The 20572-nt window shown below is 38.7% G+C and overlaps 1 protein-coding gene across 1 annotated transcript; it reads right to left on the bottom strand.

Moving 5' to 3' along the window:
• Window positions 1-8320: 8320 nt before the first annotated feature.
• Window positions 8321-20089, bottom strand: tut1 (terminal uridylyl transferase 1, U6 snRNA-specific). The gene is made up of 10 exons (XM_030121610.1): window positions 19893-20089; window positions 17954-18144; window positions 16179-16385; window positions 15856-15970; window positions 14101-14228; window positions 13743-13969; window positions 13552-13661; window positions 11638-11760; window positions 9995-10087; window positions 8321-9817 (listed from the first exon to the last, which is right to left on the bottom strand). Exons 1-10 carry the CDS (start codon window positions 19966-19968, stop codon window positions 8706-8708), a joined length of 2382 nt encoding a protein of 793 aa, XP_029977470.1. The 5' UTR covers window positions 19969-20089; the 3' UTR covers window positions 8321-8705.
• Window positions 20090-20572: the final 483 nt, after the last annotated feature.

Genomic DNA, 20572 nt, shown 5'->3' with positions numbered 1-20572 from the left:
AAATTGCATGGTACCATTTTTTTTTTAATATATATCTTTTTATTCTCTCACAGGTACATTTTGGGAATCGAACTAATTATGCAAGGCAGAGTGTTTCACAAAAATGACTGCTGTTGCAAAATCCCTCATGATTTATTTGTGTGTAACTGGGCCGGTTCTGTATGTAACACCAGTGGACACGATGGGTTACACGCAAAACCTGGAATGAGATTGAGATTCATGAAAAACCCACGTCTGGATTAGAAAAACCACTAGGATTGACAAATTTAACAGTCTCTTTATGTAGCGCAATATAAAACCATTTCAAGCCATGCTTTCCGGACAAAATGCACTGACACCTTGGTAGTTTTTCATGTCCCAATTTTGGTCCTATTTTTGCCCCCAATATTTTATTAAAAATCCATTAATTTTGGGATGGCTCTGAGCAAGAGTATAATTTTTTTTTTTTGCATTTATCTGAGGTCATCATTAGGTACATCCTGGGGGGAAATATGTCTAAATTGCTCTTTTATTATTGGGTCTAAAAAAGCTGGCAAAGTGCCAGATACCAAAATGAACCCAGTTTCATAGATGCATCCAACTGCTAACATTCATGACCATTACAGTGGTCCTTCACCATCTGCTCTACAGTTCATGATGACAAGTTCTTATCTATCCTACACTGTGGTACACTGATCATCATCTAGTGTGTGTTGGCCTTTATTTTGTCTTCACATTCTAATGATAATATGGGCTAAACTGGTCAAATGTTCATGGGAAATGAACATCAAGTTCAGTGAAGAATAAACCTGTACCTACAAATTGGCTCAAAGTTGTTCCAAAATGTTCCAAACAGTTGTTCTTGTGACCTTTTCTTGCTGTTTCTATTTCAGAAATATCTGAATGAAATTGTTCACCACGCTCATCACTTACTCAAACTGGGGTGAAGAAGGTGGACGTGGAAGAAGGTGTGAGTGACAATTATCTGTTCATATGGGTTTAGATTGTCCACAATGAGTTACAGTTCTCTGAATTTTGGGGCTAAATGGTTGCCCAGAAAACTTTGCTCCCTTTGTCCAAATGAATCCCAAACTGTTCTATTTACAGAGCTGAGGTTAGAGGGGAATACAGGATCACTGAGTTCTCCAGTTTGGGACCAGATGAAAACTTCAGCTTTCAGCTTTGCATCAGTGTGGTCTGAGCTAAATCTTCATTCAGGAATTGAAATCCATCTGAATTTCAACCACTGAGAGTTTATTGAACTAAAACACTAGTGTGACATGCTGCCAAAGACTGTATATTCACTTGTGCATATCTCAAAATGATTTCAGTTTTGGAATCAGTGTACCTCAGTGGTTCTCAAACTTTTTACAGTGGAGTACCACCTTAAATATACTTTTTTAGCCCAGTACCCCCATCTCTTGCCTCAGCATTTTTCAGGCAAAATTTGTTCCTGTGCCAAAGGTGTCTGTTTATATTTTCAAAACTTTGTAAACAAACAACATATATTTAACTGTAATATATTTTTAAAATTACACATTTTTTAAAGTAAATTTTGTGTGCAAAATATAAAGTGAAAAGTGCCTTCTTTCACTGATAAGAAAAATAAATAAATTGGTCATAAATTAATAAATGCACCTTTCATCAATACAACATAATTCCTTATCTACTCACATAAACTCATTTTGAATAATATAAAATAGAAATATTCTTCAAATGTTACCAAAGTTTAAACAAGATGATTGACAATAAAACTTTTTATATAAATTTATTTATTGTGTTTTATATTTCAGCATTAATTCTCATTATTTATTTTGTATTCGGAACATGATGACTTATTTAATGTATTTTTCCAAAAAAAAAATTCAAGTACCCCCTGGGCTCCTTCCAAGTACCCCTGGGGGTACGTGTACCCCACTTTGGGAACCCCTGGTGTACCTGCTTCTGGTAATTTTTTTCTCCAGGTAGTAAAATCACTGTTATCTTTGGAAACATGATGGGGTAATGTGGTGGAAAGGCGACCAGCTGCCACTGTCAGTGTAAACACAGAAAAACACAGCGATTCTCCTTTGAATGTGATTATACACTACATATTTATGAATATTATATTCTATTTCACATTGGACCTTTAATGTACCACTGGTAGCCTGTTATTCATACATAGTTATGGTATTTCCAATAGTACCAATAGTATTTACACTGTCTTGTTTTCAAATCATGCCTAAACCAGTTTAACTGTAACTGGGACCAATACAGTGTCACGCTCATGTTGTCCTGCTACACAACATAACAATTCCTGTGTTCTGTGTAGGAACACATAAAAAAAAAACAATGGATTTTCATCTCAAACATATTTTCCCCCAAGCCATTGTCAAAACACATCTTAATTTCAGCATAAATCCCCACTGACAGCCTCCTTAGAGGTGCTGCTTCTAATAACACAGCAGTTAAGGCATATATGACCATCCCATAAACGCTGTAAGTGGACTGGTATTACACATTGATTGCACCAACAGTTTCAAAGCAATTATTGTACCATATTTCAAACTGATATTGAGGTACAATTTGTGTGATGCAGTTTTCACACCCACTTATCTCTGAATTCATGCAAAATGGTTAAATGGAATCTTAACTGGAAAAATAATGGCTATTAATTATTTGATGCATTGAGAGGAAAAGCTCTGGCAAAAAGTCATTTAACACTGAATAAATCTTCCTGCATTCAAGGGAGCTGATACTTTCTCTTGTAATGTCACATTTCCCACAGCAAACGGTGGCTTTTTTCCACTTTCTGTTACCTCTTCGTCAGTAATCAACTTCTCTGCGTTCACTCCACAGACCATAAAAGTCAATGGAAAGAAACAACAACATGCACAAGACAAACTCATCAGCGTTCTCCAGTGTTTGAAGGTAAACAGAGGGAAAGTAACCGTCCTGGATAAGGGAAAGGGCAGACAGTTAAAGTCTTCACAGTCCAATAAACCCTGGCTAATGCACTCCTAAAGAGCAGTTTGAGCTCCTACTGAGCGGAGGACTGTTTGAGTTGCCATCAAGGCGAAGGTAATAGTCCCAGCAGGCAGCCACTGATTCTCCAAACTTTTTGTGTCATTGTGTTCAGTTTGACCAACTTTTGCTGCTGATGCTGGCGCTAATAACGTATCTGACTTTGTTAGGTTACAAATGTACATTTTACATAACTCCTTAAGCCAAGAGTGATAATGGAATCATCATAGTTTGTGTAGGCATGCACATGCACCTCTCAAATGGAGCTCTAAAAACGGTAAATGCTCCGTCTTCACTTTAGAGAGTAAAACACCTTCCATTTCAATTTGCATGACACATGTTGCCTCGCAATGATGTGAAGTTAAGATTGCACACGCAGTCGGACGAGACCATTTCAGTGTTAGAGCAATCTCCCAGGAGAATGTCTGACTCCTTCCTGCCATCACAGACAGAGGGGGAAATGATTATGCGCTTTTATTTGGCCTTATCTCGAGAGTAGGGGAGCAGCTAATATGAGCAGAGTGCTTTTGAGGCAGCCAGGTCTGTTTGTACAGCTCAGTGCAACATGCAAGGCATAATGGGAGGTTGATGACCGCACACTACTACACTGCAGTAATTCATGACAGTATGGACGGCTCTAAAAGGGGCCACGAGTGTCAGTCAGAAGCACTGTAGTGTGACCAGCGGGCAAACACTCACATATTGTCTTTGAGCTTCTGTGTCAGACTCACTGCTGGTCTTGTTCGTAATTAAAATATTTACGGGAAGCTCACAGATTCACAGACTTATTGAAAAAATGTTCTAATAATGGCATTAGTGTAAATCCTCATAGTGCAGAGTGTCTCATCTGCGTATTTGGTTTCTGAAAACAGTGATGCATCATACGAGTCTGCCATCCCCAGAGGACCGGAGCTCCCAACAGCAGCATCACTTTGTCAGATGATTCGTCTTTTCTGGAAAGCAGAGCTGACCGATTACAGCAATATTGCACAAGCTGATGTGTTTATGAGCGAGCTGGCAATGACAGCATCAGCTAACTCAGACAGATGGCAGAGCAGGTGTTAGTGCGTTTGAGAAAAGTTAACTGGATTTATAAAGAGTTTGCACTGTTACTATGAATATCAGAAAAAACTCCTTTAGTATCAAACTGGTCCTAAAATATGTAATGACATGAGGACCTGGTAGCTGAGTGGTGACTAATATGTGACTCAACATAGTCCTGCGTCACAGTCAGTCAGAGGAACTGCAGCAGCCTGTAAGCTGTGGAGGCTTCAGGTCTCACAGGACTAGATTCTACTCCCAGTGAACATCATTTACACAAACTAAGACATTGACTTTAGCCTATCCCTTTCTGAGAAAATGAAAAAACATCACACACAACAACAACACACACAGCACACATAAAAGGAACCACTAAAATCTGTTCTGTTTTAATTAGTAAATGATTGATGACGGAGGTGGTTCATCAATACCTAATGAAACCTGATGTTTTACAGCCCTGGGTTTTTTTAACAACACAGGTTCATAAGTTTAGAACGAGGTGGTAAAACAATAACAGAATCACAATATACTGCAAATAGAATAGAATAGAACAGAGCAGAATAGAATAGAATAGAATAGAATAGAATAGAATAGAATAGAATAAAAAAGAATAGAACAGAGCAGAATAGAATAGAATAGAAAAGAACAGACCAGAGCAGAATAGAATAGAATAGAATAGAATAGAATAAAAAAGAATAGAACAGAGCAGAATAGAATAGAACAGAACAGAGCAGAATAGAATAGAATAGAATAGAATAGAATAGAATAGAATAGAATAGAACAGACCAGAGCAGAATAGAATAGAATAGAATAGAATAGAATAGAATAGAATAGAATAGAATAGAATAGAATAGAATAGAATAGGCTTTATTGTCATTACACCAGTTGTGCAACAAAAATGCAGTTGGTTTCTGCCAGTAATGGTGCATTTACATTTAAGTAACAGCACAATAAGATACAAACATATAATAGAAAAAAATGAGATATAAAGTAGAGTGCAGTTGAAAAAGTACAATTTGGAGATATCCAGTGTGCAAGGGTAAATTTAAGAATATAGAAGTAGTATAAAAATGTGCAAATGTAACACTGTAAGCAGTGTAAACACATGAACAGTGTAAACAGTGCAAATGTCACAGGGTAATGAAGGGTGTACATGATGATGATAATAATATCTAGAAGCACTTGGAGAGCGCAGACCTCCACCAAGGCAGATCAGTGGGCCCCTTTGGCCCCCCCACCCCACCCACCCCCAGTCACCGCCAAAATTTAATCATTTGCTCCTTGTGCCAGTATCAACATTTCCTAAAATTTTCATCCAAATCCATCCATAACTTTTTGAGTTTTCTTGCACACAGACAGACAGACAGACAGACAGACAGATAGACAGACAAACCAACGCTGGCAAAAACATAACCTCCTTGGCGGAGGTAATAATAAAGTTTATTTATATAGCAGTTTGACAGACTTCACACTGACAGGATCTAAGAGCATGTGTAGGGATGTGCAATTTTAGCAGCTCAGAAATGTAAACAGGGACATTTAAATCTGGAAAAGTGAGAACTAAAATTTTTACAATTATCCTAAAAAGAACTGGGATCCAATGTAGTTCTGCTAAAATCAGGGTGATATGTGCTCTTTAACTTGTTTAACTTTTATTTTGAATTTCCCCCCAGACATTACAGTAATAAAGTTTATCTGTATATAGTTATGGATTCAGATTTAGAACTTTATTCATCGCTGTGAGTAAATTCACATGCCCTTAAACACAAAACAAGAAAAGAAAAAGAAAATAATGAATTAAAAGAACTAATCAGTGGATTCTTTGCAGAATAGACAGTGTATTTTCCACTTCCTCAGGTGTTGTACAGTCTGATGGAGTGGGGAGGAAGGATCTGCTGTACCTTTAGTCTGGTATTGCAGTCAGCGGAGTCATCCACTGCAGCCGTTTCTTTGGTTGGACGATCAAACTTGTCCAAGATGTCCTCCGTCTTATTCAGGGAGCATTTTATTATGGACGCCGAAGTACCCTAGCTTTCTCAGGAAGAATAGACGACTCTGTCCCTTTGGATAGAATGTATTTGTGTTCAAGGACCAGTCAGTGTTAATGTCCTGATATTTGTGTCTGCACCACCTTGAAGTCCACTCCATGGGTGTTGACTGTCTGAAAAGAAGGTTTAGGCTTTTGGAAATCCACTCTCACCTCTGTGGTGTTGAGCATATTCAGTGCAGATTTTAGTGACGCCAGTCCCAGAAGGCTTTGGTCACATCAAGATATATCTCAATAAATGTCATCATCACAATAGAAATTTTATAAACTTAACCTAATGTTTAGATATTCAACATGACTATTATTACTATCAATACTGAGTGTGTTTATAGTGGACATTTTTATCACAATACCATATTTGGCCCTATCATCCAGCACTTGAGTTTCATCACAACCACTAGCAATGATTTTGTTTTCTTGTTTCAGAGCAAATACCTCCAGTTTCCACATCAATCACTGACTCCCAGGTTTAGAAGTGTGTGCAAGCGCTTCAGGAGCAACCTGAATAACAAAAGGACGGCAATATCAGAGCTGCCTGGAGTGTTTGTTGGTGAGGGACAACTGGGACGTTCAAGTGAGGTTCTATCAGAACCTGAGGAGATGAGATTAAAGCAACACAAGTTATGACGAATAGAAGAAGCAGAAAGCACATGGATGAGAACAGACAGTATTTTAGCTTAAAGGAAAAATATATAATAGCAACAGAGCTTTAATATTAGTAAGTGGAGATATAAGGTATGATTGATGGACACAGCCAGCAGAAGTAACAGCAGCCATTTTTGTTTAAAGACTCAAAATTTACCTTAAAATATTACAAATGTATATGTGACATTACAAAAAACTGAAAGAAAATGAGGCAATACATTTATCTAGTCTAAAGACAGCTCAGTCTGCTGTTTGGACAATTTTCTCAAACATGTAAGTGTGAAATATTGTATTTTGATTGAAATCTTAATAGTATTAGCTACACAGTGAAGGAAACTAAATATGTAGTTAGTATGTTAACTATAAATATGGTGCTAATAAATCTGTTAATGACGTTAACAGTGTTAACGTTACCGTTAATATATATTGTACATATGTACAGCGTAACATTACATTAGAGTGTAGATAAGCTTGTATCTAATAGTAGATAGTTACTTTGAGTAGAATGACCTGGGATCATCTTTACAATCTGGTAAATGAATAAAATCTGCACAATAAATCTTCTGTCCACAACAACTGAAATTAAAAAAAACTTAATTTCTAAAACATTTTCTTATTAGGGACGATACTGTGCAAAAGTCTTAGACCATCTTATTGTTTTTGCAGGGTTGAAATGACCATTCATTTTTATTCTTCATTCATTTTTCTTCAGATACAATAAGGAAAATACGGGAAATCTGTGCACAGCCTTAAAAAACACACAAAAAACTGAACTAAATGGGTTTAAATGTTCAAGTCATAGTTTAGTGTGACCTCTGACCCCATGACAAGAAGCACAAACAGAAACATGTGATGAATGAAAGCTGGTATAAAACATTAGAAAATTAACGCAGCAAATCTCATATTCTCTGAACAAAAGGGTTAAAGACATGTTTAGTATAAAGGGAGGCCACAGTAAATACACCCACCTTAGCCTATAGAAGCTATTTTCTCCATAAACTTTAGTTTTTACTGCTGTATACATTTCACATTTATTCAGACAGTATCCGAACACAGACTGACAAATGCATATGTATGGTCATTATGACTTTACCAAACCAAAACCTAATGTTAAGCACTTTTGGACACTAAAGTGTGTAAATCTATTGTATGTTAACTTTTCCAGAGGCTTTAATATAAACTAAACTAATACTCATTTGATTTTTACCACCAAGGCTGATTTCATCTTGATTACAGGTGTTTTCTCTACAGGTCAGTTTTTCTTTAGTTTTTCTCCAACCTTTACAAAATGTGCACAAGCTTAAATTGTCATGCATTAAGCCAGAACCTCATCTCCATCGTACATCTGTCCTTCTGTCCCACTGGTCACATATACACCGCTTTAAAAGTAGAGATGAATGATGTTAATCAGCACATGGAAGCTCTGTGCATCCCTCAGCTCCAGCGTGTCCTGCTGTAATAAAGCAGTCTGCCTGTCTGAGTAATTACTCTCATCAGTCTCAGTCGCATGAGCGAAGACCTGACCGGATAAAAGCTTTACCCAACAACTCGTCTCACAACCCACAACATAAGTTAAAGAAAACACCGACCCAGTCTGTGCAACCGTCAAATCACAATTAGTGATGTTTTATTAAAAGCTGATGGTTTGATACATTATTGTGACTCATCATTAAGTCTGTGAACAGAATCAGGCAGAGTTTGACAAAAGTGTCTTTTATACATCTGGTGTAAACAACATCTGTAATAGTCTGCCACTGACGTTCCTTTCAAAGCTTCATCAAGGTTTAAACAGAAACTTAAAACCAAACCAGGTCTCAAACATTGAACTAGGCTTTTTCTCATAAACACAAACTCACAACAATAACTATAGTACATAAAAAAATTTCAATTCAGCCTCTATTTACAATAGAAACAGTATGAAGCTACTCTCCTCTGTGATGATGCCATCTTAGATCCAAAAAAAGAAAACAAGATCTGAGTCGGTTCCATTTTAAACATGACCCATTTCATTTCTCTTTAACAATGTCTCCACCATCTTTGGTAAGAAAGCTTCCAAGAAATGAAAGAAGTCTTGGAAAACACCAGTTCTGTCGTGGGTTGGTTCAAACTTGAGCAGTGTGCTTGTGCTTTCGGTTGCTCCGACCATCTGTGGCTGAACCTTGAACTCCAGCGTTTCTTTAAGCTCTGGCTCCTTTTCAACGATCAGAGCGGTGACCTGGGACTCCAGCTCCATGCAGCTGCCCTCTGAGCTCGAGTCAGTCTCCTTGATCAGTTCCCTCCTCACTTTCCTCCTCCCAGCCCACACTGTGTGCTTTTGCTCCCAGACCCAGTGAGGACATGCAGGCCTGCTCCTTTTTGCCAGCCTTGGCTTTTTGCCTTGAGGAGACTCGTCACTGCCGGACGACAGCGTCCTCTTGGCTCCGACCGCTGCTGTGCCTGGGGGGCTGCTTTCACTGTGGGGTTCTACACTGTCACAGCTGTCATTCAGTGATGTGTGGAGGGAGGCTGAGGAACTCTCCATGTCTTCACCTCCACCCACAGCCTCTGTAGAAGAGACGAGGTGACACCTGAGAACATTCTGGAAAACTTCCTCCACAGCAGAACAGACCCTCTGAAACCACAGCGGCCGGAAGGCGTCCCCTGCCGTGCGCAGCTCATTACGCAGCCCCTCTGGGAGCGTCTCGCACTTGAAGGGAATACTGATGGTCAGCTGCTCTGCTTTGGTGTGTGGGACGTCCCCATGGGGGGTGAACAAGCGCACTAGCCCCCAGGACTTCCCCTTGGTGGACTTGCTCTGGTACTGCAGACTGCGGCAGTACTTCTCAGCCTCCTGACACTCTCTCTGAAAACTGCGCTGAGAGCGTTCGTTCAGGTTTCCAGCTACATTGTGGGAAAGCTCAAAGGGGTCCAAAATAGTCAGGGGGCCGAGTTTTGGACCGGTCTGATGCTGCTTCTGTGGTGGCTCTACTTCCATGGCCTCGCCCTCTTCGCTCTGACTGAGGAAGCTTGTGATCGGCAGTGCCCGTCCATCCCTGAGTGAAATGACACTACTGGCAAAATCAAACTTTGCGTAGAAGGAGAAGAAACCAGCGAGCAGGAGGTCTGGAGAAAAACCACATAAATCAACATGAGCACAAATATTTCAGGTTTGTGAGGTGATGAGGTGAAGGCATATTTCACTTCTAATTGCAATAATATCCAAATGCATTTGGATTGTTATATTAATTCATATATTATGTAGAGACTCAGTTATATAATGACAGAGCTGCTCCTACGTACAGAGGTCCTGGGTGTTTTTGCTGGGGGGCACGGCAATAGGTAGACTGGGGAAGGTGCAGTCCCAGCCCTCGATCTTACACTCCTCCTCCTCACCTGTAACAGGAAACCAAACAACAAAAAGGCTGATGATTTACTCTGAAACATTTAGTGACATTTCAGTGTAGTTGTCCTGAACAGTCTGTACACCCTCCTGTAGTGGCTGTGAGAAAATGGAAAGGTAAGAGCACATTAACTCTGGTCTACACTCAGACGTGGCAGATGATAGATATGCACCTTAACATTCAACTCCACCTACTATAAAAGAGAGAAAAGAAGATGCAGTCTGTTATATGACAGTGCAGGATGGTGGTTTGTGGACCTGCTCCCTCTGTAGATACTAAAGGTCCACTTTAAGGATGAAAACACAGCAATTCTTATTTTCACATTCCATTTGAACAAACACATCCTCCGAAGTCTTACACACTGAACCTGTTTGTAATGACAAAACACTGTGCACAGACATTTTCAGTGTGTGATAATACAATGAAATTCAGAAAAACATAAATAAATACAATGGTGGCAGTGGTCCAGTGGGTAGAGTGGTTGACTACAAACTAGAAGGTGACTGGTTCCATCCCAGACCCCTGTTCATATATCCAAGTGTCCTTGAGCAAGATGCTGAACCCCACATTCTGGTGTGTGTGTGTGTGTGTGTGTGTGTGTGTGTGTGTGTGTGTGTGTGTGAATGGGTGAACGTGACACTGTAAAGTGTTTTGAGTACCATAAAGGCAGGCAGGCGCTATATAAACCCCTAAACTATTTACAATTAGTTTGAGCTGAACCTAAGGTCTGATCATACAAAGGAGATAAAAACTCTAAATATATATGAAATATGTGCAGTTACACTAACTTACGTTTTACAGTCTTTAAATTAACAATATGAAAACAATTTAAGATCACTGCCCTCTGGTCAGACTGTGTTGAACTTGCACTTACTCACATCAGAATAATCCATTTTACATGATGACTTGTACAAGTGTGTATTATTAGTTTTAATGACACTGACACACTAGTTGGATGTGTTCTGATGAACTCTGACTTGGCTGTCAGCTGTGTTTTATACTTTCACTACAGCATGATAAATACACAGACTGATCTCATGAAATCACATTGTATGTCACACCAGTTCTTATGGCATTTGGCGTGCTATATGTACGCATTTTCATCCTTTCGTGTGTTATTCAACATCATTTGATGGCGTGTCAATTTACGCCAAGCTCTCCGGTTTACATATCCGTAACCACTAACCCTAACCGCTAATCACGTGGTATTTGACGCGGCGTGAACATAAATGCAGAAAGCGTATAATGCGTACAGATTAACACGCCAATTAAAAATGGCATATATATCTACACAATTCATGATGTCCCACTGAAATACAAATGTCTCCCAAAAACAGCCTGTTAATGCAATGGGACATTAAAGTAAACTTATCTCAATGTCAGAATTGTATTGAAGACATTATTGGATTCTTAGGTCCAGTAGAACCTGGTCTCTTCTAACAGTTGATCCAACACCAACTGCAAATGTCACTTGTAGCATTCTACATGTGTCTTCACTGTAATACACAAAGTAACACTATGACAGCGTGAAGCAGAACTTACAGGCCATGCTTCTGAGCTGGTCCACTGTATGGAGGACAGGAGGTTCACAGTTTTGGAGGTAGAAGATAACCAACAGCGTCAGAGCGTAATTGTTGAGCAGAGGGCCAGCACCGCTGGGATTACCTACAGGTCCCAAAACACAACAGACATGAGGAAAAACAGGCTCAATGCAGGGTTTCACTCCTTCCCTGAAATTATTTTCCAGGACTTTATCAGGACATTTTCAGCCGCTATAGAGAAAAGTTATCACGTCATACACTAATCCATTCCCCTGTCTCCCTCATTCTTTGGAAGTGTTCTTTTCTACAGGTGTAACTTGCATGTACCCAGACTGTTTTTATGTTTATTACTCAGACATTTGATGTGCAGTCAATGGCTATAATTTATCTATGACAAATAATTGACACATGTATCATAGAATAATGCAAACACACCCACAGATTACAGCGCAGCACTTCATTAGCACGACAAACTGGAGTTACAATGTTTAATTGGGCAATTCCCAACTCAACTTTCTTGTCTCTCTTACTTTCTCTCCTGCACTTCCTCTAAGAATATTTGTATATTTTCAGTAAATCACTGAAAAACAGTTTCCTTTCTTTCACCTCAGTTTAGGCACACAAGGTCACAAGGCAGGGGAGGATCTATAATTTTCCAGGATAACTTAACCGTTTCCAGGACATTTGACCTTTTTTCTCATTTTCTAGATGTTTTCCATGACTGGAAAATTGGTCAATCATTTTCCAGGTTTTCCAGGACGCACGGGAACCCAGTCAATGATTCCTGTGTGAATCCAAGATACTCCATTACATTATATAAAAGGTTTGGTTAAAAAGGCGACACAAATGTATGACCTGTACAGGAATCATTAGATCATGTGCTGATTATACCTTCTGATTTTTCACAAAGACTGTAAAGGCTTCGTCAAAAAGCAACACAGCAGAGGCTGGTAATCCCAGGTTCGTTAAAGTCCTGCCATGTATTGGTTCCAACCTGTTCACTTAACACAGGTAATTGCACTAATTATCCCATCTACCTGGATGAGGAGTCGTGCTCATCAAAATGGGCTGGTTCAGTGAACAGGTTGGAGACAATACATGGCAGGACTTTGACTTGATGAACCTGGGATTACCCACCTCTGCAACAAAGATATTTATATTTAATTCTATTTCAAGACACGAAATGCTTCTACCTGTAAAGCAGTGTTTTTCAACCTTGGGGTCGCCTGAAATTTGTAGAAATTGATTTAAAAAAAAAAAAAAAAAGACTAATAACTATTTTTTAATGTTTCAATATATATTTCATTATAATTAACACACCACACACTTTTCCTAAGAAAAATCAAGTTCAAATAAAATGCAAGATATAATATCTGAGAGGGCATATCTTGATTGACCCAATCATGTGACTGCATGTGTTACTATGCTTCAACCTGCCCAGACACAGTTGTGGTCAGAAAACTGGACAGAACAGAGAATGGAACGTTTTCTTCGCCTGCCTGGCCCCACTAAGACATCTAAGAGGAACTGAGAAGCAGACACCAAAAAGGTGCATTATATACATTATGTAACACTAAATGTCGTCTAAAATTAACCTTTATTTGCAACATGATATAGCAAACTATTACATGATCAAAAACAAATTAATTTTACCAAAAAATTTTCTCTGTTTAGAATGTCTGGGGTCGCCAGAAGTTTGTGATGTTAAAATGGGGTCATGAGCCAAAACAGTGTTTGGGAACCACTGCAGTAAAGCATGGATGCCATGACAGACCATGGAAGTGTAAATGTGTGAGGTTCTGCTGACATCTAGTGACTAAAGAATGAAACAGCAGTATTAATGTGTAGATTACAAAAACACACCCATTTGAGATTAGTTTTGAATTGATGTTATTCATAAATGACAGCATCTCACCTGCCAGCTGTTTCTGCTTGGCCCAGTAGCGGACCGTGTAAACCAGAGGCCTCAGCCTGTCCTCCACCGCCGAACACAGCTGGAGGTAGCGAGTGTTCCGTACTGCTAGTCTGGTGTGGAGAGAGGACACAGAACAGTGACTGTGGGAAGACTTTCACCACCTCCTGGTCTCAGAGTATTCAGTGACTGACCTGTTGTTAATGGTGATGTCGCCCTGAAGGTTCAGCTCACGGTGATGAAACTTGACAACGGGGAGACGAGCGCTGCTGACCGCTTGGACTTTGTGGACGCTGGGGACGCAGCGTTTCAGGATGGCTGCTACAAGGTCCAGAACTTCGGCAGGAGATGCTGTGGACAGATCGATATCAGACAGAATGGAGTCTTCTGAGCGGCCGTCATCTGACATGCCCTCTCCTGGCTGCAGAAACAGAAACGCAACAAAAAAAAACAAACAAAAAAACAAACCAAAAAAAACCCACTTAATTCACTACCAAGTAAGAAAATCTGAACACAGGTTGAGTACTTTAGAAACATATGTAGATATTTGACCTGTTCTGTTGTAGACTTGGCATGGGCCTGGAAGACCTTGGTATTTTCTAGGTCCAGGAACAGGTCTAAGTCACAGGAGTGGATCCCAAACGTGTTCACAGATGAACCAAACGGCAGAACTTTACTGTCTGCAACATCACCAGTTAAGAGAGTATTTTGCACAGTGGTTGACATACAACAGAAGAAGGAGAAGTCCGATATAAGAATGAATGGAATAGATCAGACTGATTTTCTTACAGGAAAAAGCAGGTGCCACGATCCTGCCAAAAAAACTAAACACAGTTGGAAACATCCTGTATTTTACATTATTAGAAACCAGACAACTGTTGAACTGAACAGCTAAGGCTACGTTCAGACAGCAGGTCTTAATGCACAATTTGGATTTTTTGGTGTGCTTGTTCATATTACACATTAAATGCGACTTCTATCAGTTTTGACTATGAACTGAATGAGACCCTGAAGTGCCCCCCAAAAGAGGTCCTGACATAATACGTGACCACACAGACACACACTGTGTTTACGGAAGTGACACTCCTGGGACGCAGAATTGTAGCATTTGCGACCTGGCTGTTCAGACTGAAGTCACATTGCAAAATATCAGATATGTATTGGACTTAAGACCACATATGAAAGTGGCCTAGGTCAGATTTGTGCTGTTCAAACTGTCTTTAACAGATCGGATCCATGTCACATATGGGCAAAAAAATCTCATTTGGGCCACATTTGCCGGCAGTCCGAACGCAGCCTAAGTGAAACTGTCAAAAAACTCAACCGGTGAGCCGGTATTCTCCATAAAGCTCGACAATTCTAAGTGAGAAGCCTGTTATTAGATATCGGGCACTAAATGAACCATGTTTTACCAATACGGATGGTTTGTAAAACACCCCATCAGTAGAGCTGGGGACCAAACGTCCTAATGCCATCAAGTATTAAAAAATGTCTTGTCAATTGATGTTAAATTTTAATATCTTTGGAGGAAATCTCATGTGTCAGTGCATGTGACATTCATACATTTTGATTAATAGTCTTACAGTAACATACAATTTGTTGTAGTAAAAAGGTTTCCAAAAACTTGTAGTGGATAAATGGCAGTGTGCTGCTCCTGTACCATAATATGCAATGTCACTTACTTAATGCTAAAATGGAACATGATAGCCAAGAAAGGAAAACAAAACTATAGCTGGTACTGTCAATGTTTTTGAGCACTACCCAGTCCCACCCATCAGCATCCATCTTTCATATATATCGTGCTACATTTCTAAGAACAAAAGAGCACATGTGGATATGAATTACCACTCACACAACATTAAGTCACTGTGCACAAACTGAACAAGAAAAGCACTCGGAGAGTGCAGACTTCCGCCAAGACAGATCTGCCCCCCCACCCCCGATCACCACCAAAATTTAATCATTTCTTCCTTGTGCCAGTATCAACATTTCCTGAAAATTACGTGAAAATCCATCCATAACTTTTGAGTCATCTTGCTAACAAACAACCACGCAAACAAACAAACACGCACGCAAACAAACACAAAGGCAAAAACATAAAGCAAAGTGATCACAATACCTCTTGGTGGAGGTAACAAAGGACAGAAAAAACCTGAATCCTGAAAGCTTGGCCACAGAAAACAAGGGGATCACTGTCATCTTCTGATCTACTTTTGCCATGTGTCACCATAAATGTAACGACTGAATAAGGGGATGTTTAGGAAAAACACCCCCTGCGTGATGTGTCTGTATGTTTGAAAAGGATACCCGGAAAAAACTCGACAAAAACCTCTTGCAGGAGTTGGATCAGTAAATCTCTGGCTTTCTTTTCATTTTCTCCGAGCTGGAATCGTTCCATAATGTAGTGCATCTGTGCATTCACCTGGACAAAAGAGAGGCAATACATCAGAACAACTCACATATGTATGAATTAGACCTGAAAACAAACATGCTCTTACATCAGCTAATGCTCAGTAATATTATAGTTAATACCATCACACAACAAAGACTTCACTAATCTCAGTATATTTATATAAATATAGACACAAACACAGTGTAAATGACTAAAAGTGACATAAATTAATGCGTACCGATGTCAGCTGGATGAGTTCAGGTTTGAGCCGGTCAAAAGCTTGTTGGAGGTTCTGGGAGTCATTCTTCTTCTTAGGAATTAGCTTGAACTCCTTTTTATCCCTGGGTTTGACCCGCAGCTTCAGGCCCTTCATCTTATGTTCATCATAGGACAGAGCTGACCCTATGCTGTCTGGCTCAACGAACTGCACAATGGCATAAACACCCTGTCAAAGCAGAGGGACACAGATGTACATTTACCACCAGTACTCTTTCACATGGTACAAAAGTGTACAAATTAACCCATGAAGACCCAAACATCCACCGTCAACCAAAAACATCCACTGAGCTAGACTGTTTAGTAACTTCTGAACCAGTAAACCTATCAATCCATGTAAATAATTGGAGTAAAATACAGTTTGTCATCTTTTTATGGTCATCAGATATGACCCATTTGGACGTTCAGAGGCTCTGTAGTGAATATAGAAACACCGTCATCTTCTACAACATTCATTCACAAAACCCATGGAGTTGGATCAGTGACAGTGGATAGAGACGCTTGTTTTATGTTTAGTTAATGATACATTTGCTGAAAAAGTAACTTGCTTTTTCAGTTGTCTCTGTTTTTGATAATAAACCTCAACTATAACTTGAGCCTTTATGAACATGTACATGATCAGTAAATAAAATATAAGAAAATAAATGATTTTGACTGGGGAAAAAAAACACAACAAAGAGGATAATATTATAATAAATTATGATCAATCACGTAAGGGGATCATATTTTTCTAAACCCAATTTTATTAGTCTTTGGTACATTTGTTTGTGTATTTGGACCCTAATAGTTCCAAAAGTTTGAATTTGAACCCTCCAGGTGCTGCAAACCTATCTTTATTAGAGCTGCAACCGATTAATTGACTCAAAGTGATCCAAAAAAATCATTCAACCACAATTCTCCTGAATCAAAGCTTTGTTTCCTTCATTTCTCTGCTGTTAAACATTGGTTCCACTGTTGTGTTTCACACGGACGCTTATTGTGACGCACGAAGAAGCTTCAATTCAGGAAAACTGCAATAGAATATCTCCCTTCAATCAATTCGAGTTGATTAATCGAATCGGGACTTTTTGCATTGACTTCAAGCACCTAGTGGATTAATCAGTTGCAGCTCTAATATTTATATTCATTTTGGCAAAAATCAAGTGGATTTCTACAACCTGTTTTAATTCCTTCTTAATTTGTTACATCTATAACTAGTTATGTCACGACATTTGCACATATAAGGTCAAGACTTCCAACAAACATTTCTCTGAGTACGACATAACCGTTTGTCAGCAGTAGCGGTTGTAGTCCAAACTGAAAATATGTCCAAACTTCAAACTGATTACCTAAAATGTTCAGTTGTTGGTTAAACGGGACAGAGCAGCACAGTCAACAACCTGGAGGGGGTGGGGCATGAAGTGGGTCATTTGCATTTAAAGGGCCAGCACTCAAAACGACCTTTTTGGTGTCATTAATCAGAAATAGGGCTGAAGATGGACCAGTGGAGTTGAATTAATGAAGAATTCAGACCCAAGCATAGCATTTACAGTTTATGTAGACCACAGGGAAATGTTTAAAAATGCATAATTCCATTAAAAAAAAAGCAAAATATCACTCCTTTAAGAAAAGCTAAATTTAGAGGAAAAACATATTTTGGAACTGCTTCAAGAGTAGCACTGGGTGTTTATGGGTTAAACATGTGACTCCAAAGATCCCCATTAATGACCTGCATCTCATTCTGTACAGTTGCCTGACCTTATCTTTATCCATGATGACATCTGCCACGGGTCCAAACTGTTGGAAGTACTCAGCCAGATCCGTCTGGGAGATGTGAGGCTTGAGGCCACTGACAAACACACTGCGTTCCTCCTGAGTCTTCCTGGTGGAGCGGACGGTGCTCAGAGTCTGATGTTTACGGCCCTTTACGTGCTGCTCCAGGCTCGGCTCTAGGAAAGATGAAAATACAACAATTACAACTTGGGAAAACACAAATACAATGGAGGTACATCAACAGTGAGAAAACGTCATTTTGGTTCCAGTTTATTAAATTATTTACTGAGTGAGACATGACATAGAGTCGCGGAAAAAAATTATTAGATCACCCCTTGTTTTCTTCAATTTCTTGTTCATTTTAATGCCTGGTACAACTAAAGGTACATTTGTTTGGACAAACATAATGATAACCAAAACAGCTCAGAAGAGTTTAATTTCAGAGCTGATATCTATCCATCCAGTTTAATACCTGTTGATCCACTAATCCTATCAATACATGTAAATAATTGGTGCAAAATGCAGTTTGTCATCTTTTCGTGGTCATCAGATATGACCCATTTGGACGTTCAAAGGCTCCGCAGTGAATGTAGAAACACCGTCATCTTCTACAACATTGATTCACCGGTAAAACCCATGGAGTTGGATCAATGACAGTGGACGGAGACACTTGTTTTTACATTCAGTTAGCAATATCTTTGCTGAAAAAGTAACTTTTTCCTCATTTTTTTCTGTTTTGATATAATTAACTTTGAATTTACTCATGAGTTTTCATTAACATCTACATGATCCGTGAAATAAATATTGGAAAATACATGATTTACACCAAAAGATGCAAAATACAGAGGGTAATATAACAAAAAAAAATGGTATCTGTATGTTCAGTGAATATAGGAAAATACTTGATTTAACTTAAAAATACAAAATACAGAGGATAATATCAGAAGAAATGGTAATAAATCAGGTAAGAAAGGTAGAAATAGAGAAAAATTCATTTGGGACCTGCCACAAAAGTAGCACTAGGTCTTTATGGGTTAAATAAGACATGGGTCAGGTGTTTATTCAGTAGAATAAGGTGTGTTTGTGTTGGAATCCAACAGACACAGAAATGGAATGGCTGTCATACATGCAGACATGATGATGTCAGAGGAAACTGCAGTGGTGTCTTAATTTTTTTCCAGCGCTGTTTCTAGTCTCATGTACTGTTGTTTTGGTACTTTATGTATTCATTTATACTTTCACCATTTATATTCCTTTTTCATTATCAGAGAAAAAGAACAGATAAAAAAAGAAGACAGTACCCACTCCTACAATACAGTCATGGAAAAAATTATTAGACCACCCCTTGTTTTCTTTAATTTCTTGTTCATTTTAATGCCTGGTACAACTAAAGGTGCATTTGTTTGGACAAATATAATGATAACAACAAAAATAGCTCATAAGAGTTTAATTTCAGAGCTGATATCTATCCATTTTCCATGTTTTCTTGATAATAACCCAAATCACTTCAGTTCTTACATCAATATCTATGGCATCCTACTGACAAAAACAGTGCTTTTAAGCATTCCATTTTTTTTTTTTTCCTGTCTGTTTTAGTCACATGATACACATAGGAGTTAGTACTTGACTGCATAACCACTGTTTTTGATGACTTTTGATGGTCTAATAATTTGTTCCGCCACTGTACATAAATCTGACAGCAGACTCTCCATTTAGTACCGTCGCAGACAGTACCATATACAATATTAAACGATACGGTTTCAGTCCCATTCGTTATAAATGTTGTGTTGTACTTCACCCTGTTAGTCCAGCCTAACAGTAACAGTCTAACTACACCTTAAAACACAAATGATATATAAACACAATGATTAAAACCAAAGACTCAAAACTAGCATAAGAAAGTTAACTAGCTAACGGCACTCACGGTTTGGTATGTTAACGTTGCACAAAGTACAGTGATATCCTCTGGGTGTGGTTTTTATGTCGCTGTTTGCATCCATGGTGCAAAAAGATCAAATATGACAAAAACTACAGAAAATAAACCATTCAGTAAAGTTGTCTTGTCAGGGTCGACTGTCTTCCATGCGGTTCTCAAATCTCCCTCCAGCGTCGGTTCTGCGTTTGTTTCCAGTCCGTCCTGATAATCCGTCCGTGTTGTCTCACGTTTCACTGCAAAGTTCCGCTGAATCTGTTTTTAATCATTATTTTTATTTATTTGTGTTATAGTGTGGATCAGGAAGGAATTTATGTCGGACAGTGTGATGGTTTTAGAATCAAAAAGTTTCCCATATAAATATCAAGTTTGATCTGTTATAATTTTGGTTCCTATATAACCTGTATATTTCATTGACTGCCTCGTAAATGTTACAGTTCCACAATGAAAAAGTATCCTGTCATTCCCAAATATTTAATGAGCAAATACTTTTTTTTTAATGTAATAGTATACTTTGTAGTTATACCACTGCAAGTGTTTCTGTTGATGTGATACTCAATGTAATAAGTCTTTGGCAGTGTTTTATTTTAAAACCATAATTGTTCAACATCTACATTCCTCAATGTGTTTTTAAGTTGTTTAAAAAAAATAAAAAATAAAAAAAATTACAT

The sequence above is a fragment of the Sphaeramia orbicularis genome, chromosome 19 (genome assembly GCF_902148855.1).
Source record: "Sphaeramia orbicularis chromosome 19, fSphaOr1.1, whole genome shotgun sequence".
Taxonomy (NCBI): Eukaryota; Metazoa; Chordata; class Actinopteri; order Kurtiformes; family Apogonidae; genus Sphaeramia; species Sphaeramia orbicularis.
The sequence above is the reverse complement of the archived record's forward strand: the minus strand, read 5'-3'. Positions and strand labels throughout refer to the sequence as shown.